At 46.6% G+C, this 22,161-nt stretch overlaps 1 protein-coding gene across 3 annotated transcripts in view; it reads right to left on the bottom strand.

The window, feature by feature from the left end:
• LOC140730841 (uncharacterized) overlaps positions 1-20,747 on the bottom strand; it is a 68,636-nt gene extending 47,889 nt beyond the window's left edge. For 2 of the 3 annotated variants that reach the window (XM_073051781.1, XM_073051782.1), the window contains exons 1-2: positions 20,599-20,746; positions 4,643-5,144 (exon numbers count right to left, since the gene is read on the bottom strand). In XM_073051781.1, coding sequence (XP_072907882.1) covers positions 4,643-5,129 — 487 coding nt within the window. In that variant the 5' untranslated portion in view covers positions 5,130-5,144; positions 20,599-20,746. Of the gene's footprint in view, positions 1-4,642; positions 5,145-20,598 lie in introns of all 3 variants that reach the window. The other variant, XM_073051783.1, reaches the window with a different exon arrangement.
• Positions 20,748-22,161: the final 1,414 nt, after the last annotated feature.

Raw genomic sequence — 22,161 nt, 5'->3', positions numbered from 1 at the left:
ATGGTCTGGTCCGGTAATTCAAGTGCAACTGGAACGCAAGAAGCTGCAGAGAGCAGCCGGCTCTGCCCGATACACCACCATCACATCCCTCCCCACCGTCGGTAGTATCTACAAGAGGTGCTGCCTCAAGGAGGCAACAGCTGTCGTCTAAGAACTCCTGACCATGCCGTCTTCTTGCAGCTGTGATCAGGCAGGAGACACAGAAGCCAGAAGTCCCACAGCATCAGGATGGACGTGGAGACTTTGGAGAGCATGCAGAAGAGGGCCGTCAGGATGAAAGGGTATGAGCTATAAAGAGGAGTTGGACACACCTGGCTTTCCTCCCCGGGGACGGAAGGGAGACCCAACAGAGATTTTGGACACTGATTGGTATTGGAATTAGAATTGGTTTATTATTGTCTCACGTAGTAAGACAGTGAAAAGCTTGTCTTGCAAACTGTTCAAAACTCAAAATAAGTTTACTATCAAAGTACATCTATGTCATCATATGCAACCCTGAGATTCATTTTCTTGCAGGCGTAGTCAATAAACCCAATAACCACAATAGAATCAATGAAGACTGCACCAACACTGAACAACCAGTGTGCAGAAGACAATAAACTGCAAAAAGGAAGTAATAATAATAATTTTAAAAATAAATACAGAATAAATATTAGAGAACATCAGATGAAGGGTCATTAGACGTGGGTCCATAGGTTGTGGGAACAGTTCAGTGATGGGGCCAGTGAAGCTGAGTGAAATTATTCCCTCTGGTTCAAGAGCCTGATGGGTGACAGATAATAGCTGTTCCTGAATCTGGTGGTGTGGATCCTGAAGCTCCTGTACCTTATTCCCGATGGCAGCAGCAAGAAGAGAGCATGGCCTGGGTGGTGGGGGTCTTTGCCGATGGATTCTTGAGACAACACTCCATATGGGTGTGATCAACGGTGGGGGGAGCCCCTGTGCTGGACCGGGCCGAATGTACTACTTTTTGTAGGATTTTCAGTTCAAGGGCATTGGCGTTTGCATACCAGACTATGCTCAAACCAATCAATAGACTCTCCACCACACAGCTTTAGAAGTTTGTTGAAGTTTTAGATGCCATGCCAAATCTTTTCAAACTCCTAAGGAAGCAGAGGCACTACCGTGCTTACTTTGTAATGCAACTTACGTGCTGGGCCCAGGACAGGTCCTCTAAAATGATAACATTGAGGAATTTAAAATTTCTAACCCTCTCTACCTCTGATCCCTCAATGAGGACTGGCTCATGGACCTCTGGTTTCCTCCTCCTGAAGTCAATAATCAGCTCTTTGGTTTTGCTGACGTTGAGTGAGAGGTTGTTGTTGTGGCACCACTCAACCAGATTTTTAATCTTCTTCCTATTTGCTAATTTTACTGATGTGATTCTTAGTAACATTGACATTTCTTATATTGTCTGTAGCAAGTCCTGTTCACTATTAACTCTCCCAGATCCCACTGCTACCTGTAAGGAGTTTGTACATTCTCCTCATGATCATGTGAGCTACCTCTGGGTGCTCAGGTTTTCTCCCACTGTCCACAGACGTACAACTGGTAGATTCATTGGTCATTGTAAATTTTCCTGTGATTAGTCTAGGATTAAATTGGGGGATTGCTGGGCAGCGTGGCTCAGAGGGGAAAATGCTGGCACAGGCCGAAGAGTGCGTTTCCATGGAGACGCAAGTTACTGCAGACGCAACATACAATCTGCTGGAGGAACTCAATGTGTCAAGCAGTGTCGGTGCTTTGGGTTGAAACCCTGCCTCAGGATTGTCTGGATCTTTGCTGCTTCTCTCCCTGATTCCAAAACCATAGACGTTCCCATTTTATTGAAAGGGTAGTGGAAGCCGACTCAAAGGTGGCTTACACCAAGGAATTCGATAAATATGTGGAATTTGATAAATCCAGTGCAGAAGTCCACTTTGGGGACTTCAGTTTAGGTAAACATTTCACCATTTCCCCAAAAATGTTAGCTCAGTAGTAATCAAATAGTTTTGAACCCTGATGTATTTCATTGGTAAATGACTGAGTTATATTTTACAAATAAGGAAGTCACACTTAATTAAACATCATCAGGTGACACTTGTGTGCAGTGCTGATAGTCCCACTGTAGGATGGATGTGGAGACTTTAGAGAGCATGCAGAACAGGGCTACCAGGATGCTGTCTGGATTAGACGGTATGAGCTATAAGCAAGGCTGGACAAACTTTGGGTTCCCCCCCCCCCGGTGGCTGAAGTGAGATTTTTAACACTCCGATTGGTATTGGAGTTAGAATTGGTTTATTATTGTCTCATGTAGTAAGGCACAATGAAAAGTTTGTCTTGCATACTGTTCAAAATAAATTTTTTACCAAAGTACATATATGTCACCATATGTAACCCTGACATTCATTTTCTTGTGAGCATGTTCTATAAATCCATAATTGTCATAAGGGGACATGGAATGGACCCAAGTGCAGGACGCAGGCACTGAATTCCTAGGGGCAGGACGGGAACAACTAAATGAGAGACAAGACATGGAGACCGTGGTGTGCATGAGGGACATGACGTTCAAGGTGATGCTGGGGTTCCGAGAGAGTCTTAGAGTTCAGGCAGGCAGGAGGATCCAAGAGTTCAGGCAGGGTCTAGGAGTTCACTGGCCTGGCCACATTACTCCTAGGCAGGGCCCAGACCTCCCAGGCAGGAACACAGAGGCCTGGGCAGGTCACAGGGAACAATGAGGGATGGAAAGGGGCAGAGTCCCCCCACCAGGCAACAGCAGTCCACCCAGGCTTGCCCAACAGAAGCAAGGGATAGGAAGGGAACAAGGTCCAGGGTGACTGTCAGACTTACTCAAAGACCTCACCTTTAACCATGAGAACTCCAAGCCAGGGCAACCACCACCCCCAGTCAGTCCGTCCCAGAGCCCCCTATATACACCGCCAGCCAATGGGCATCAGGTGCACCTCCTTGAGCCCCAACAAGCCACGATGATCCACAAGTGTGACTAATTGGGCTCAAGGGTGAAAGGAGGGACGGCTACAAGACCCGGAGTCCGGAGCCTGCGGACCGGATCAAGACCCTGAATGCGGGCTCCGGACCGGACCATAACAATAATAGAATAATAACCATAATAGGATCAATGAAAGACCACACCAACTTGTGCATTTAACCAGTGTGCAAAAGACAACAAACTGTGCAAATACAAAGATAAATAATACAGTCGGCCCTCTGTATCCACAGGGGTTTGGTTCCGGGACCCCCCACGGATACCAAGTTCCGCAGATGCTCAAGTCCCGTATGCAAGATAGCGTAGTATTTGCATATAATCTACGCACATCCTCCCGTGTACTTTAAATCATCTCTAGATTACTTATAATACCTAATACAATGTAAATGCTATGTAAATAGTTGTTATACTGTATTGTTTAGGGAATAATGACTAAAAAAGAAAGTCTGTACATGTTCGGTACAGGCGCAGTCATCGTAGCTCTTCTGGGAACGCTGATGCCAATTCTCCCGTGATCTTTACGTTCTTGAGGCTGTAGCACTTTACATAGCCAGCCAGCCACCCCTTACTAGCCTTAAACTCCTTTCTCTCGCTCACAACACAAGTTGCCAATGAATGAGACGCGAGGCGAACAATGCTCAAACAATGAGTAATACTTTTAATCACCTCTAGATTACAGTACTTTTAATACTTAATACAATGGAAATGCTATGTAAATAGTTGTAACACTGTATTGTAATGCTCAAACAACGAGTGCTAGAGAGAGAACTTCTGGGATCTTTTTTTGATCCCGATCCGCAGTTGGTTGAATCTGCGGATACGGAGGACAGATTGCAATAATAATAATAATAATGATAATTATATATAAATATATATATATATTAGCAATAAATATCAAGAACAAGAGGTGAAAAGTCCTTGAAAATGAGTCCATAGGTTGTGGGAGCGGTTCAAAGATGGGACAAGTGAAGTTATCCCGTCTGGTTCAACAGCCAGAAGACTGAGGGGTGATAACTGCTCCTGAACCTGGTGGTGTGAGTCCTGAGGCTCCTGTACCTCCCTCCTGATCATACAGATCAGGTCATTACCCAGTGCGTTGAGGTAGAAAAAGGTAAAAACATTAACAGAAGGCAGAATGAAGTGTTACAGCTACAGATGAAGTGCAGAACAGGTAAGCAATAAGGTGTAAAGTCACAACGAGGTAGAACGTAAGGTCAAGAGCTCAAGAGGTACAAGAGGTCAATTTAAGCGTCTGATATCAGTGGGATAGAAGCTGCCCTTGAGCCTGGTGGTACAAGCTTTCAAGCTTTTGTATCTTCTGCCCGATGGGAGAGGGGAGAAGACAGAACGTTTATGGAGGGCAGTGTCTTTGATTAGACAGGGTAGACAGTCAGAATCTTTTGCCCAGGATAAAAAAGTCTAAAGCACAAGGGGCAATTTTCTTTACACAGAGTGCTTGTTACCTGGGATAGTGGTGGAGTCAGGCAGTCTGGTGTAGTTTAAGCAGTTGTAGATAGGCACGTGAATATGAAGGGATTGGAGGGATATGGATGATATACAGGACAATGATGGTTAGAATAATCTGGCATTAAGGTTGTGGGCCGAATGGCCTGTCTGGTGCTGTACTCTTCTATGTTCTAAATTCTGTCTACTCACCCAGTCCTTTCAGTTTCTTCTTCTCCGGCTTCTGTTCCTTACCCACCTCCTTGTTGGTATTGCCAGTGGCTGTAGGACCTGGCAACTCCTTCTCCCCATCTTCCTGGGTCTCCACTTCTTCATTGTTTAAAGCCTCACACCCCTCTGCCTCTTCTTCAGCCTCCTTTCCCTTTGAGTTTTCCCTGGAGCCCCCGTAGGTCCTGATGATGTCTTCCAGCTGCTTTTCCAGCTCCTCTCCTATGTCAGCCTCCCCTGGGGGCTCCCTCTCAGGGGGGGCGTCCTCCTTCAGCGTGGGGGGAGCCGATTCCACTGGTGACTGATCTGGGGTGCTGGGGAGTTTCGGGTCTGGGTCGGGCAGTGGTGAGGCCGCAGGCTCGTCTGCTGCTCGCTTCTCCAGCTCGTGGGTGCTAGGGCCTGATGCTGGGTATTGGCCGGGCTCCTCTCCCCCGGTCCCGTCAGGAGGGATGTGAGTGTCACGGCCGTCCATCTCTGAGTGGCCTGCCTGAGGAGAAGCACAACATCATCAAAGCCTGAGGGGATGAAGAGGTGACAATCCCTTAAACAAATTAAATGTGTAACATGTTATTGTGTACAGTTCTGCTCACCGACCTACAGGGAATATATCAATAAGCTTGAAAGAGTGCAGAGGAAATTTTTGAGGATGTTGCTAGGACTTGAGGACTTGAGTTACAGGGAAAGGCTGAACAGGTTAGGGTTGTTTTCCCTGGAGTGTAGGAGAATGAGGGGAGATTTGATAGAGGAACACAAAATTACGAGGGAAGTAGATGAGGGTAAATGCAAGCAGGCTTTTTCCACCTAGGTTGTCTGAGACAAGAACTAGAGGTCATGGGTCAAGGGTGAAAGGTGGAATATTTAAGAAGAACCCAAGGGAGAGCTTCTTTATTCGGAGGGCTGTGAGAGTGTGGAAGAGTGGGAGTGCTGGACGCAGATTTGATAGCAATTTGCACGTGAGGAGTATAGTCTAGGTGCAATTTGAAGGGACTAGGCAAAATAACAGTTTGGCTTTTTCTCTAAATGGGCCATAACATCTGTTTCTGTGGGGTGGTGCTCTCTGAGCTTCTTAACTGCCCCTAATATATCAGCCTTTACCACCATCCTGTCAGGGCGTTCCACACATCCACCACTTTCTGTGTAAAATAACCCAACTCTGACATCACTTTAAAATTAGCACCTCTTGGTGCCCTTCTGTCCTGGGACTAAGGCACTGGCTGTCCACTCAGTCTGTGCCTCGTATCATTGTATACACCTCTATCAAAGCTCCTCTCATCTTAGAGAAAAACCCTAGCTCTCCGAACCTTTTCCTATAAGACATTCTCTCTAACCAAGGCAACATCGTGGTGAATCTCCTCTGCACCATCTCAAAAGCTTCCACATTCTTCCTGTAACGAGGCAACCAGAACAGCACACAATAATCCAGTGTGGTCTGACCAGGGTGTTGTCAAGCTGCAACATTACCTCACGGTTCTTGATCTCAATCCCCGACTAGTGAAAGCCAACACACCATCTGTCTTTTTAACCACTCTTAGGCCACATTCCCTACATGCCTGACGCAAGATTCCTCAGTGATTATTCTATTTTGAGTTATGTCATGGGAAAGGGGTGACTCGTCAGAATGAGGAAAACACTCAAGGATGTTTTGATAGGTAATGAAACTTGCCCACCCTCCTGGGAATGCCACGACTCCACATACTGGGAGGAAAGTATTCAGAATGGGATCAAGTACTTAGCTACTACACATTGGGAGCACGGAGAGTCTCTGTGTAAGTGGCAGAAGGAAAGCACCACCTCACAAACTACCACAAAATCTCCCGCACTTCCACACAGCCATCTAAATGTGTGTGTGTGTGTAGTTGTGCATATTTGCATGTATTCCTATATTTCTGTGTGTGTGCTTGAACACGTGGTGTGGCGTGTGCTGTGTAAAGACATGTTTGTGTCGTCTATGAGTAAATGCCTATCTGGTGTGGTGTGCATGCACACGTGCACGTAAGTGTGTGTATGTATGTCAGTGTGTCTATGTGTGTGCATCTGTGTGTGAGTGTGTGTTTGTGTGTGTGTGGGGTGTGTGTTTGCGTGTCTGTGTGTCTGTGTGTGAGTGTGTGTATATGTGATGTGTGTGGGTGTGCGTGTGTGTGTGTATGTGATGTGTGTGGGTGTGTGTGTGTATGTCAGCATGTTTAACTCTGGGTGTCAGTGTTTGTGCGTGTGTGTGAGTGTTTGAGTCTCTGTGTGTGTATGTCTGTGTACGCGTGGTTACTTAGCAAGGGACACTCCTTTAAGACAGAGAGCATGTTGGATGCTGGCCTGTGTTAATTATAACCCTCTGACTCGTGCGTTCAGCTGCCCAGCGTGGAACAGCTGTTCAACAATTATTTGTCCCTTGGATCATTTCTAAATGGAGCTGTGCTGACTCTCTGACACATTGCCCTGGGGAAAGACAGCTTTAGTAAAGCAGCACTCCCTGAACCTCAGCTTCTCGTTGGTTAGAGTCGATTAAACCTTGATAGAATTTACCCTGCCCTTCCTACCGATGAACTGTAACATTTATCAGCTCAATCCTACAGAAGAGATGTTGATACACAGGTAGACACACACTGATGGTCCCAAAGTCCAACTTGCCTACAGACACAGATATTTACGTACAAACACATCAAAGCAAACATTTACACATTCCCGCGCGCATGTGTATACACACACACACACACACACACACACACACACACACACACACACACACACACACACACACACACACACACACACACACACACACACAAAGACCATAAGACAATAAGGTATAGGAGCAGAAGTAGGCCATTTGGCCCATCAAGTCTGCTCTGCCATTCAATCATGGGCTGATCCAATTCTTCCAGTCATCCCCACTCCCCTGCTTTCACCCCATACCCTTTGATGTCCTGGCTGATCAAGAATCTATCTATCTCTGCCTTAAACACACACAATGACTTGGTCTCCACAGCCTCTCGTGGCAACAAATTCCACAGATTTACAACCCTCTGACTAAAGTAATTTAGTAATTAACAGCATCTCTGTTCTAAATGAACTTCCGTCAATCCTGAATTTGTGCCCTCTTGTCCTAGACTCCCCTACTATGGGAAATAACTTTGCCATATCTAATCTGTTCAGGCCTTTTAACATTCAGAATGTTTCTATGAGATTCCCCCCCATTCTCCTGAACTCCAGGGAATACAGCCCAAGAGCTGCCAGATGTTCCTCATATGGTAACCCTTTCGCACACATATACACCAGCAGGCCCAGGGAGTTTCCACCCCACTGTAGCCTCAGGGTAAGTACCATTTCTGCCCCACTCTAACACAAGTGTCAAGCACCAGACATCAGGAACCAGAACCATTTCTACCCCACTGTAACAGCAGGGTCAAAGACAGTTTCTACCTCATTCTACCACCAGGGTCATATATCATCTTTAGCCTCTGTAACGCCTGCGTCAAGGACAGTTTGAAACCTCTGTAACACCAGAGTCAAGGACCGTGTCTACCCCAGTGTAACTCCAGGGTGAGAGACAGTTTCTGCCCCACTGTAGCACCAGGCCCAGGGACAGTTTCTACTGCACTGTCACAGCAGGGTCCAGGACAGTTTACCCCAATGCTGCCAGACTATTGTATTGTTTCCTCATGCCAAATGATAGACTTTTGTCCTCATCATCTACCTCGTTATGATCCAGGACCTCCTTGTCTCCCTGCACTGCAGATTCTCTGTGCCTGTTGCTCTTTATTCTGCATTGTTAATTTTTTACTTTGCTCTGCGTACTTTTCCAGGGTGGGTAAAATTATTACTGATTTGTACAGTCAGGTTACACTTTTAAAACTCTTATGCCGTGCTGCCAGCGTTGGAGGTTATCTTGCGCCAGACGTCGGTCATTCCTTGGCGAATGGGCTTGTGATTGCAGAACCCTCCATTTCTCCGTTGATATTTACTTCACTTCCACAGTGACTTCAAAGTAAAGGAACACTCCACCTTTTGTCTGGAATAGTCTCCACTGCCATATCACTACTGCTGGTGTACCTTTCCCCCCGTTTCTTGTTTGACTTCCTTCATTGTTGGCATGAACGTGCCTCCAACACCAGGGATTACAGGGATTATTGCCCTTATCAGTGCACCTGGGAGGCTGAGGGGTATGCGAAACCTCTCGCTCTGGATGTCCCGTCAACATTGTGTTGCGGTGAAAATGGCCAAGCATTGAGTCTAGGAGTTACGAAGTTACACTTAGTGACCACTTTATTAGTTACCTGGTGTGCCTAACAAGGTGTTCACTGGGCGTATCTTCTGCTGCTGTAGCCCATCCACTTCGAAGTTCAATGTGTTGTTTGTTTAGAGATCTCTTCTGCACACCACTGTTGTAGCACGTGGTTATTTGAGTTACTGTCGCCTTCCTGTCAGCTTGAACCAGTCTGGCCGTTCTCCTCTGACCTCTCTCATCAACAAGGCGTTTTCACTCACAGAACCAGTCTGTCCGTTCTCCTCCGACCTCTCTCATCCACGAGTGTTTTCACCCAGAGAGCTGCCACTCACTGGGTGACTTCTGATTTTGCTTTTCACACCACTCGCTGTAAACTTTAGAGACTGTTGTGTGTGGAAAATCTCAGGGATCAGCAGCTTCTGAGATGCACAGGCTACCCGAACAATCATTCCACGGTCAATGTCACTCAGATCACATTTGTTCCCGTTCTGATGTTTGATCGGAACAACTGAACCTCTTGACCAGGACTGCATGCTTTAATGTGTTGAGTGGCTGATTAGGTATTTGCATTAATGAGCGGGTGTACTGAATAAAGTGAAAACTGAGTGTATGTTGCAATTATATAAGACATTTGGCAAGGCTGCTCTTGGAATATTGTGTACAGTTTTGAATGGCCTGTTTCAGGGAGAATGTAATTAAACTAGAAAGATTGCAGGAAAGATTTACCGTGGTGTTGCCTAGACTTGGGGGCCTGAGTTATAAGGCAAGGCTGCATAGACGAGGATTTTATTTCACAGAATTTACGAGAACAAGGGGTGACCTGATAGAGGTATATAAGATCACGAGGGGTATAGACAGGGTGAAAGCACATTGGCAGGGTAAAGAGGGTAAAGCCTCTCCGATTTCCTCCCACATTCCAAAGATGTATGGGTCAGAAGGTTAATTGATCACGTGGGTGTAGCTTATTAGGCCAGAAGAGTCTGTTGCTGTGCTGTATTGCTAAATAGAAAACTAAAAAGAAACTGTGTATTTGGAATGTGTGGCCAGAAACTGTGGTGGAGGTGGGCACATTTAAAATCCATAGTCCTTCGGCTCCCCCGCAATCTCACGCTCACCCATGCACCGTGGCATTTTATAATGATCCGCATGTCTTTAGGATGTGAGGGGAAGCCAGCGCACCAGGAGGAAACTTCATAGGGAGAGCATGGACACTCCACACAGACAGGGCCGGAAGTCAGGATCGAACCCTGGTCTCCAGCTCCATTTATTATCTAAATGGAGAGGAGGTGCAGAGGGACTTAGGAGTCCTCGTGCAAGACTCCCAGAAGGTTGATTTATAGGCTGAGTCTGTGGTGAGGGAGGCAAATGCAATGTTGGCATTCATTTCAAGGGGAATAGAATATAAATACAAGGAGATAATGCTGAGGCTTTATAAGACACTAGTCAGGCCATAATTGGAGAATTGTCAACAGTTTTGGGCGCCATATCTCAGAAAGGATGTGTTGGCATTGGAGAGAGTCTGGAGAAGGTTCACAAGGATGATTCTGGGAACGAAGGGGTTAACACATGAGCAGCATTTGGCAGCTTTGGGCCTGTACTCACTGGAATCTAGAAGAATGTGGGAGGATCTCATTGAAACCTACCGAATGTTGAATGGTCTAGATAGCGTGGATGTGGAGAGGATGTTTCCAACGGTGGGTACGTCCAGAACTGGAGAGCACAGCCTCAAAATTGAGGGGCAGCCTTTTAGAACAGAGTTAAGGAGGAAGCTTTTTAGCCAGAGAGTAGTGAATCTGTGGAATGTTCTGTGACGGACAGTGGTGGAGGCCGAGTCCATGGGTAGCTTTGAGGCAGAAGTTGATCGTTTTGTGATTGGTCAGGACATCAAACGATATGGTGAGAAGGCAGGCGTACGGGATTGAGTGGGACCCAGGATCAACCATGATGTAACACTGTGACAGTACCAGTAATCTGACCTGGGTTTAAATCCCACTGCTGTCAATAACCATATTAATGCAGTTACAAAGAAGGTATAACAGTGGCTATACTTCATTAGGAGATTTGATATGTTGTCAAAGACACTCACAAATTTTTACCATGGAGACCATTCTAACTGGCTGCACCCCCGTCCGTCAGGTGGGTGGAGGGAGGTGCGGGGGCTACTGCCCAGGACTGAGGTAAGCTGCAGAGAGCTGTAACGTTATCCAGCTCCATCATGGGCACTGTTCTCTGTAGTCCAGGACATCTTCAGAAGGCAACGCCTCATAAAGGCGGCATCCATCATTAAGGACCCCCGTTACCCAGATTGTTTCTTGTTCTCATTGCTACCATCAGGAAGGAGGTACAGAAGCCCACGGCACACTGTCAACAATTTACGAACAGCTTCTTCCCTTCTGCCATCTGATTTCAGAATGGATATTGAAATCCATGAACACTAATTCACTACTTTTTTATTTTTATTTTTGCACTACTTATTTGATTTAACTATTTAATATGTACATAGAATTAATGAAATTCATGGTTGTTTTCTGTTATTATGTATTGCATTGTGCTGCTGCCACAAAGTCGGCAAATTTCATTACATTTCGGGTTTACTACCGGTGATATTAAATCCGATTCTGATTCTAATAATGCAGGGAGTCAACCTCTTCTGCATCCCCTCTGTGGTCCTCACGGCCTCCAGCCCCCAGTCCCCACGCAAACGCATCTCAAACATCCTCTTCATGAGATGCATCCTGGCATCCCGGGGCAGAGCCCCAAGAACACATATACATGCAGAGAAACACATAAACACACACACACGCCCACACACACCATACAGAGACACACACGCCCGCACACACACACACACTCATACGGAGACACACATATACAGACACACACACACACACATACATACGGAGACACACACATACATACGCACACACACGCCCACACACACACTCATACAGAGACACACATATACAGACACACACACACACACGCCCACACACACCATACAGAGACACACATATACAGACACACACACATGCCCGCACACACACACACACACACACACATACACACACACACGGCCGCACACACACTCATACAGAGACACATATATACAGACACACACACACACACACACACACACTCATACAGAGACACACATATACAGACACACACACATGCCCGCACACACACACACACACACACACACACACACACACACACACACACACACACACACACTCATACAGAGACACACATATACAGACACACACACATGCCCACACACACACACACACACACACATACACACACACACGGCCGCACACACACGGCCGCACACACACTCATACAGAGACACATATATACAGACACACACACACACACACACACACACACACTCATACAGAGACACACATATACAGACACACACACATGCCCGCACACACACACACACACACACACACACACACACACACACTCATGGACACACACACGGATACACACACAAACACACATACTCTCTCTCTCTCACACACACACGTGAACACTCACACACCCACACATACTCAGAATCTTTCACACACTGACACATATGCACACACACAGTCACGTACACACTTACACACACTTATGCACATACACACATATGTATGCACACATAAATACGCATACACTCACACGCACACAAACTCCAACATTACAAAGACCCGAGGACCAGTAGGTTAATTGGTCACTGTAAATGAGTTGGATTTTCAGAAAGCTTTTAACAACGTGCCACACGTGAGGCTGCTAAACAAGGTAGAAGCCCTTAGTTTGAACATGGATGGAAGATTAGCTGAGTAGCAGATTGATCGGCAAAGAGTGGGAATAAAGGGGGAGTTTTCTGGTTGGCTTCTGATGACTAGTGTTGTGCCACAGGGGTTGGCAGTGGGACCATGTCTTTTCATGTCATATGTAATGATTTGGATGACAGAATTGATAGCTTTGTGGCCAGGTTTGCAGATGATCTGAAGATAGCTGGAGGGGCAAGAAGATTTGCAGAAGCAGGAAGCCTACAGAAGGATTCAGACAGATTAGGGGAGTGGGCAAAGAAGTGGCAGGAGAAATATAGTGTAGGGAAGCATATGGTCACGCACTTTGGTAGAAGAAGGAATGAAGGCATAGACTATCTTCTAAATGTGTAGAGGATTCAAAAATCAGAAGTGCAAAGGGACTTGGGAGTCCTCATGCAAGATACCCTAAAGGCTAACTTCCCATTCAGTCAGTGGTCAGGAAGGCAAATGCAATGTTAGCATTCATTTCGAGAGGACATGGAATATAAGAGCAAAGATGTAATGCTGAGGTTTTATAAGGCATTGGTCAGACTGCACTTGAGTATTGTGAGCAGCTTTGGGCCCTTTATCTAAGAAAAGAATTCTAATTCTGATTCTGTTTCTGATGTCTGGTTCTGATTCTGAATCGCTGAATGCCCAGCTCCTGATTGCTACCAAGAGAAAGAAAGAGCAGAATTTGAAAGCAAATGGATTAGCCGATTATTCTGATTTCAGGTGCTGATTCTGGTTCTGATTCTGATTCAGATTCTGATTCCGATTCCGATTCTGGTTCTGATTCTGAATCGCTGAGTGACTCAGCTCCTGGTTGCTACAAGTTCCTGTGTGCATCGAAGGTTCTGAACTGCAGGCCACTGACAGCCACATGAGGAAGGCGTACGGTGTTATTTTAGGCTTCATGACATAGCACTCCCGGTGATCACCACCCACTTAGCCGTCAATGGAATCACACTGACACACAGCTCCGAAATAGAAAGCAAATCAACCTCCAGTTTGAGGCAGAGGAGAAAACTGTTCAGCAAGATATAAGATGAAGAGAATTAGGCCACTCAGTGTCCACAACATCCATCATGGCTGATCTATTATTCCTCTCACCCCCATTCCCCTGCTTTCTCTCCATAACCTATAACACCCTAACTAACCTATCATGTCTCACTAGAGAAAATGCGAACTCCTCTTTCAGAATAAACTAGGAAATTATAGGCCAGTGAGCCTGACATCAGTAGTTATTGCAAGGCATCCTAAGAGACCAGATTCAAGAGTATTTGGATAGACAGGGGCTGATTAGAAAGATAGTCAACATAACTTTGTGTGTGGTAGGTAATGTCTAACCAATCTTACAGAGGTTTTTGAGGATAGTGTACCAGGAAGGTTTATGAAGGCAAGGCAGTGGATGTTGTCCACATGGACTTTAGTATGGCATTTGACAAGGTCCTGCACGGGAGGTTGGTCAAGAAGGTTCAGTTGCTTGGCATTCAAAATGAGACAGTAAATTGGATGAGATATTAGTTTTGCAGGACAAGCCAGAGAGTGGTAGTAGATGGTTGTCTCTCTGACTGGAGGCCAGTGACTAGTGGAGTGCTGCAGGGGTCAGTGCTGGGTCCATTGTTGTTTGTCACCTATGTCAATGATCTGGATGACAACGTGGTAAACTGGATCAGCAAATTTGCAGATGTCACCAAGATTAGGAGTGCGGTGGACAGCAAGAAAGACTGTCAAAGCTTACGGCAGGATCTGTGCCAGCTGGAAAAATGGGGTGAAAATGGCTGATGGAATTTAATGCAGACAAGTACAAGGTGCTGCACTTCAGTAGGAACGACCAGAGCAGGTCTCACACAGTGAACGGCTGGGCACTGAGGAGTGCGGTAGGACAAAGGGATCTGGAACACAGGGCCGTAACTCAATGAAAGTGAAATAGAGTTGTAAAGTAAACTTTTGGCTTGTTGGTTTGATCAAAGTACTGAGGATAGGAGATGGGATGCTGTGTTGAAATAGTATAAGACATGGGTGAGGCTTAATTTGGAGTATTGTGTGCAGTTTTAGTCACCTACCTACAGGAAAGTTGTAAATAAGGTTGAAAGAGTACAGAGAAAATTTACAAGGATGTTGCTGGGTCTGGAGGACCAGAGTTATAAGGAAAGATTTAACAGGTTAATCCCTAGAATGTAGAAGATTGAGGGGAGATTTGCGAGGGGCATAGATAGAGTAAATGCGAGCAGGCTTTTTCCACTGAGGTTGGGTAAGACTACAACTAGAGGCCATGGGTTAAAGGTGAAAGGTGAAATGGTTAAAGGGAACACGAGGGGAAACTTCTTCACTCAGAGGGTGATGGAGTGTGAAATGAGCTGCCAGCACAAGGGGTGGTGGGAATTTCGATTTCAGTGTTAAAGAGAAGTTTGGATAAGTACATGGTTGGGAGGCTGTGGTCTGGGCATAGGTTGATGGGAGTGTGCAGCTTAAACAGTTCAGTATTGGTGAGATGGACTGAAGGGCCTGGTTCTGTGCTGTAGTTTTCTGTGACTCTATGGTTCTAAATATACCCAATGACTCAGCCTTCACAGACTCACCACTCTCTGTTCTAGACATCCCTCTCTTTTGAGGAAGTGCCCTTTGGTCTTAGGCTCACCCATTATGGGAAATATCCTCCACATTCAATATTCAAATAGTTTCAACGAGACCCGCCCCTCATTCTTCCAAATTCCAGTGAGTACAGGCCAAGAGCCATCAAACTTTCCTCGTACATTAACCAGTTCACTCCTGGAATGATTCTCGTGAACCTCCTCTCGATCCTCTCCAATCTTTTCTTAGATGAAGGACCTAAAATTGCTGATAATACTCTAAGTGCAGTCCGACTAGTGCCTCAGCATCGCATCCCTGCTCTTCTATACCAGTCCCCTGGAAATGAATTCCTTACCAACGACTCCACCTGCATCTCCGGAGCTTCCAATGTCCGACCCTTGGCTGGGGTTGTGGCTTTGAACGAAAGGAATGACTTTGCAATGGACTCGGGGCAAAGCCAGCATTCACCCCCTGACATTCAATTGCACCTCCATCACTGAACCCCCATGACCAACGTAACCAATTACCAGAAACTGGGCCCGTGTAGGCATGTATCAGAACAAGAATTAGGTTGATTATCACTGACATATGCCATGAAGTTTCCTGTTTTGGAGTGGCAGCACAGTGCAATACATAAAATATACCATAACTTACAACAGGAAATATTTAAAAATTAGTAGGAAAAGAGATTTAAAAAATAGTGAGGTAGTGTTCATGGGTTCATTGTCCATTCAGAAATCTGATGGTGGAGGGGAAGGAGCTGTTCCCAAATCGTTGAGTGTGTGTTTTTAGGTTCCTATACCTCCTCCCTGATGGTAGCAATGCGAAGGGGGCATGCCCTGGGTGATGGGGTCCTTAATGATGGATAACACATTCCCGAGTCACTACCTTTTGAAGGTGTCCTCGATGTTGTGGAGGATAGCGCCCACGATGGAGCTGCCTGAGCCTGCAAACCCTCTGCAGCTTTTTCTGATCCCGTGTATTGGAGCCTCCAGACAGTGATGAAACCAGTCGGACTGCTCTCCCGGATGCATAGATAGAAACTTGCCAGAGTCTTCAGTGACATAGCAAATCTCCTCGAACTCCAAATGAAATACAGTTGCTGGTGTGCCTTCTTCATAATTGCATCAGTATGTTGGGCCCAGGAATGTCAGAATCTGGTTTATTATCACCGGCATGTGACGTGAAATTTGTTAACTTAGCAGCAGCAGTTCAATGCAATACATGATACAGAAGAGAATTTTTAAAAATAAATAAATAAATAAATAAATAAATAAATAAATAAATAAATAAATTACAGTATATGTAGATAGATAGATAGATAGATACGTTATTCATCCCCATGGGGAAATTCAACTTTTTTTTTCCAATGTCCCATACACTTGCTGTAGCAAAACTAATTACATACAATACTTAACTCAGTAAAAAAAAATATGATATGCATCTAAATCACCGTCTCAAAAAGCATTAATAGCTTTAAAAAGTCCTTAAGTCCTGGAGGTAGAATTGTAAAGCCTAATGGCATTGGGGAGTATTGACCTCTTCATCCTGTCTGAGGAGCATTGCATCGATAGTAACCTGTCACTGAAACTGCTTCTCTGTCTCTGGATGGTGCTATGTAGAGGATGTTCAGAGTTATCCATAATTGACCGTAGCCTACTCAGCGCCCTTCGTTCAGCTACCGATGTTAAACTCTCCAGTCCTTTGCCCACGACAGAGCCCGCCTTCCTTACCAGCTTATCAAGACGTGAGGCGTCCCTCTTCTTAATGCTTCCTCCCCAACACGCCACCACAAAGAAGAGGGCGCTCTCCACAACTGACCTATAGAACATCTTCAGCATCTCACTACAGACATTGAATGACGCCAGCCTTCTTAGGAAGTACAGTCGACTCTGTGCCTTCCTGCACAAGGCATCTGTGTTGGCAGTCCAGTCAAGCTTCTCGTCTAACTGTACTCCCAGATACTTGTAGGTCTTAACCTGCTCCACACGTTCTCCATTAATGATCACTGGCTCCATATGGGGCCATATATATGGGGCAATATAGATTGAATAGATTAAAAAGATGCAAAAACAAAAATACTGTATATTAAAAAAAGTGAGGCAGTGTCCAAGGATTCAATGTCCATTTAGATAATCGGATGGTAGAGGGGAAGAAGCTGTTCCTGAATCACTGAGTGTGTGTCTTCAGGCTTCTGTACCTCCTGCCTGATGATAACAGAGAGAAAAGGGCATGCCCTGGGTGCTGGAGGTCCTTAATAATGGATGCTGCCTTTCTGAGACACCGCTCCCTGAAGATGTCCTGGGTACTTTGTAGGCTAGTGCCCAAGATGGAGCTGACTAGATTTACAACCTTCTGCAGCTTCTTTCGGTCCTGTGCAGTAGCTCCTCCATACCAGACGGTGATGCAGCCTGTCAGAATGCTCTCCACGGTACATCTACAAAAGTTTTTGAATGTATTTGTTGACATGCTAAATCTCTTCAAACTCCTAATAAATTATAGCTGCTGCCTTGCCTTCTTCATAACTACATCGGTATGTTGGGACCAGGTTAGATCCTCAGAGATCTTGACACCCAGGAACTTGAAGCTGCTCATTCTCTCCACTTCTGATCCCTCTATGAGGATTGGTATGTGTTCCTTCATCTTGCCCTTCCTGAAATCCACAATCAGCTCTTTTGTCTTACTGACATTGAGTGCCAGGTTGTTGCTGTGGCATCATTCCACTAGTTGGCATATCTCACTCCTGTACGCCCTCTCGTCACCACCTGAGATTCTACCAACAATGGTTGGATCATCAGCAAATTCATAGATGGAATTTCAGCAATGCCTAGCCACACAGTCTTGGGTATATAGAGAGAAAGTAGAGCAGTGGGCTAAGCACACACCCCTGAGGTATGCCAGTATTGATCGTCAGCGAGGAGGATATATTATCACCAATCCGCTCAGACTGTGGTCTTCTAGTTAGGAAGTTGAGAATCCAATTGCAGAAGGAGGTACAGAGGCCCAGGTTCTGCAACTTCTCAATCAGGATTGTGGGAATGATGGTTTTAAATGCTGAGCTATAGTCAATGAACAGCATCCTGATGTAGGTGTTTGTGCTGTCTAGGTGGTCTAAAGCCGTGTGAAGAGCCATTGAGATTGCGTCTGCCATTGGCCTATTGTGGCGATAGGCAAATTGCAATGGGTCCAGGTCCTTGCTGAGGCAGGAGTTCAGTCTAGTCATGACCAACCTCTCAAAGCATTTCATCACTGTCGATGTGAGTGCTACCAGGTGATAGTCATTAAGGCAGCCCACATTATTCTTCTTAGGCACTGGTATAATTGTTCCCAATTTGAAGCAAGTGGGAACTTCCGCCCGTAGCAGTGAGAGGTTGAAAATGTCCTTGAATACTCCCACCAGTTGGTTGGCACAGGTTTTCAGAGCCTTACCAGGTACTCCATCGGGACCTCCTGCCTTGTGAGGGTTCACTCTCTTTAAAGACAGCCTAACATCAGTCTCTGAGACAGAGATCACAGGATCTTCAGGTGCAGCAGGGATCTTCACAGCTGTTGTTGTGTTCTCCCTTTCAAAGTGGGCACAGAAGGCGTTGAGTTCATGAGTAGTGAAGCATCGCTGCCATTCATGCTATTGGGTTTCGCTTTGTAGGAAGTAATGTCTGGCAGACCCTGCCAGAGTTGCCGTGCATCCGATGTCACCTCCAACCTTGTTCAAAATTGTCTCTTCGCCCTTGAAATAGCCCTCCACAAATCATACCTGGTTTTCTGGTACAGGCCTGGGCCACCAGACTTGAATGCCACAGATCTAGCCTTCAGCAGACGACGAACCTCCTGTTTCATCCACTGTTGCCACAGAGGAACTTCAAGTTGCTTACCCTTTCCACTGCCGACCCCTCGATGAAGACTGGTGTGTGTTCCCTTGACTTAATTAAGTCCAGAATTAATTCTTTGGTCTTACATATGTATACAATGTGGCCACTGTTAGGTTTTGTAACTCCAAAAACCAATCGAAGGAAAATCAAGAGAGCCGAGGATACGGAGCTACTTTACCTTACCTTTGGTGTTGTGTGCATGTATGACGTGCTGGTGTAATGATGTGTGCCATTGATCTGCCGCTCACATTTAACCCATAGTGAGTTATGTAAAGCATCAAAGAATGCTTGATCACACAATATATTTACCATGTTACTGAGATATTACAAACACAGCAGCAACAAGAACCAGTCGGAGACTGGGTACCTTGTGGGAAGTGACTCACCTCCTGACTGCCGAAGCCTGTTCACCATCTACAAGGCTCGAGCCAGGAGTGTGACGGAACAATCTCCGCTCGCTGCTTCAGTAAGACTCAAGAAGCTTGTCACCATAGGGGATGCAACAGCGCATTTGATAAGCCCCCCATTCAAAACCATTCACCCACTCCATCTCCAACACAGTGAGTACCAGTTACAAGATCCAGGGCAACATCTCACCGCGACCCCTCAGACAGCACCTTCCAAACCGGCTGGGATGACAGGGGCAGCAAAAGCACAGGGACACCCCCCCCAGAGACACAGAGAGACCCCCCCCCAGAAACACAGAGAGACCCCCCCCCCCAGAAACACAGAGACACCACCCCCCGGAGACACAGAGACACCACCCCCCGGAAACACAGAGACACCACCCCCCAGAGACACAGGGACACCACCCCCCGGAGACACAGAGACACCAACCCCTGGAGACACGGGGACACCACCCTCCGGAGACACAGGGACACCCCCCCAGAGATACAGAGAGACCCCCCCCAGAAACATAGAGACACCTCCCCCGGAGACACAGAGACACCACCCCCTGGAAACACAGAGACATCACCCCCCTGGAAACACAGGGGCATCACCCCTTGGAAACACGAGAGAGAGAGAGAGAGAGAGAGAGAGAGAGAGAGAGAGAGAGAGAGAGAGAGAAAGAGAGAGAGAGAGAGAGAGAGAGAGTGTGAGAGTGAGAGAGAGAGAGTGAGAAAGAGTGCGAGAGAGAGAGTGATAGAGAGAGAGTGAGAGAGAGGGTGAGTGAGAGAGAGAGAGAGAGAGAGAGTGAGTGAGTGAGAGAGAGTGAGATGTCGGAGGAAGCTCTCAGTTCTCTCACCACAGCTCCCCTCAACACTCAGTCGATTGTCAGTGATGATAAAGGGATTGAGTTCAATAACATATTTCTTCCTTTACACACACACACACACACACACACACACACACACACACACACACACACACACACACACACACACACACACACACACACACACACACACACACACACACACACACACACACACACACACACAAGATCAAACTAATTTGTGAGCTCACCTCTGTCCGTCCGCACCCTTTGAGGAACAGGCTGCTTCGAGTGACGGGACAGCTGATTGCAGGGGCGAAGGAATGGCTCCTGGCTAAAAATAAACCTGGTCAGCTCTGAATGTGCAGGGGCTCAGAGAATACACCAGTCATAGAGAGCACTAGAGAACTACAGCGGCATACAGCCCTTCAGCACTTCCGTTCCATGCTGACCAAGCTTTCATCTAAGCTCATCCCATTTGCCTTCATTGGGCCAGTTTCCCTACAAACCTTTCCCACGTTATAGAATAATACAGCACATATACCAGCCATCCACACAGTGACAGGCCAATGAGCTCAGGACAACCCAGCTAGTTCCAATTTCCAGCATTTGGCTGTTACCTCTAAGCCCCATCACTCCATGTACCTATTCAAAGGATTCTTAAATGATCCTCTTGGACCTGGCTCAACCACTTCCTCTGGCAACTCACTCCATAGACTCAAAATCCTGTGTGCGAGAACATTGTCTCTCAGGTTCCTATTAAATCTTCCTGCTCTCTTAAACTCGTCCCCTGTGGTTCCTCAGTCCCCAACTCAGGAACAAGAGTGTGTGCAGTCACCCTGCCGGTGTCCAGTCTGTGTGCGCAGTCACTCTGTCTGTGTCCCCGTCTGTGTCTCTGTCTGTGTTTCTGTCTGTTGTCCCGTCTGTGTCTCTGTCTGTGTTCCTGTCTGTGTCCCCATCTGTGTCCCCGTCTGTGTCTCTGTCTGTGTTTCTGTCTGTTGTCCCGTCTGTGTCTCTGTCTGTGTTCCTGTCTGTGTCCCCATCTGTGTCCCCGTCTGTGTCTCTGTCTGTGTTCCTGTCTGTGTACCCATCTGTGTCCCCGTCTGTGTCTCTGTCTGTTTTCCTGTCTGTGTACCCATCTGTGTCCCCGTCTGTGTCTCTGTCTGAGTTCCTGTCTGTGTACCCATCTGTGTCCCCGTCTGTGTCTCTGTCTGAGTTCCTGTCTGTGTCCCCGTCTGTGTCTCTGTCTGTGTTCCTGTCTGTGTCCCCATCTGTGTCCCCGTCTGTGTCTCTGTCTGTGTTCCTGTCTGTGTCCCCATCTGTGTCTCTGTCTGTGTTCCTGTCTGTGTTCCTTTCTGTGTCCCCATCTGTGTCTCTGTCTGTGTTCCTGTCTGTGTTCCCGTCTGTGTCCCCGTCTGTGTCTCTGTCTGTGTTCCTGTCTGTTGTCCCATCTGTGTCCCCGTCTGTGTCTCTGTCTGTTTTCCTGTCTGTGTACCCATCTGTGTCCCCGTCTGTGTCTCTGTCTGAGTTCCTGTCTGTGTACCCATCTGTGTCCCCGTCTGTGTCTCTGTCTGAGTTCCTGTCTGTGTCCCCGTCTGTGTCTCTGTCTGTGTTCCTGTCTGTGTCCCCATCTGTGTCCCCGTCTGTGTCTCTGTCTGTGTTCCTGTCTGTGTCCCCATCTGTGTCTCTGTCTGTGTTCCTGTCTGTGTTCCTTTCTGTGTCCCCATCTGTGTCTCTGTCTGTGTTCCTGTCTGTGTTCCCGTCTGTGTCCCCGTCTGTGTCTCTGTCTGTGTCCCCGTCTGTGTCTCTGTCTG

This window comes from Hemitrygon akajei, chromosome 7 (genome assembly GCF_048418815.1).
Source record: "Hemitrygon akajei chromosome 7, sHemAka1.3, whole genome shotgun sequence".
In the NCBI taxonomy this organism is placed as follows: domain Eukaryota; kingdom Metazoa; phylum Chordata; class Chondrichthyes; order Myliobatiformes; family Dasyatidae; genus Hemitrygon; species Hemitrygon akajei.
The sequence above is the reverse complement of the archived record's forward strand: the minus strand, read 5'-3'. Positions and strand labels throughout refer to the sequence as shown.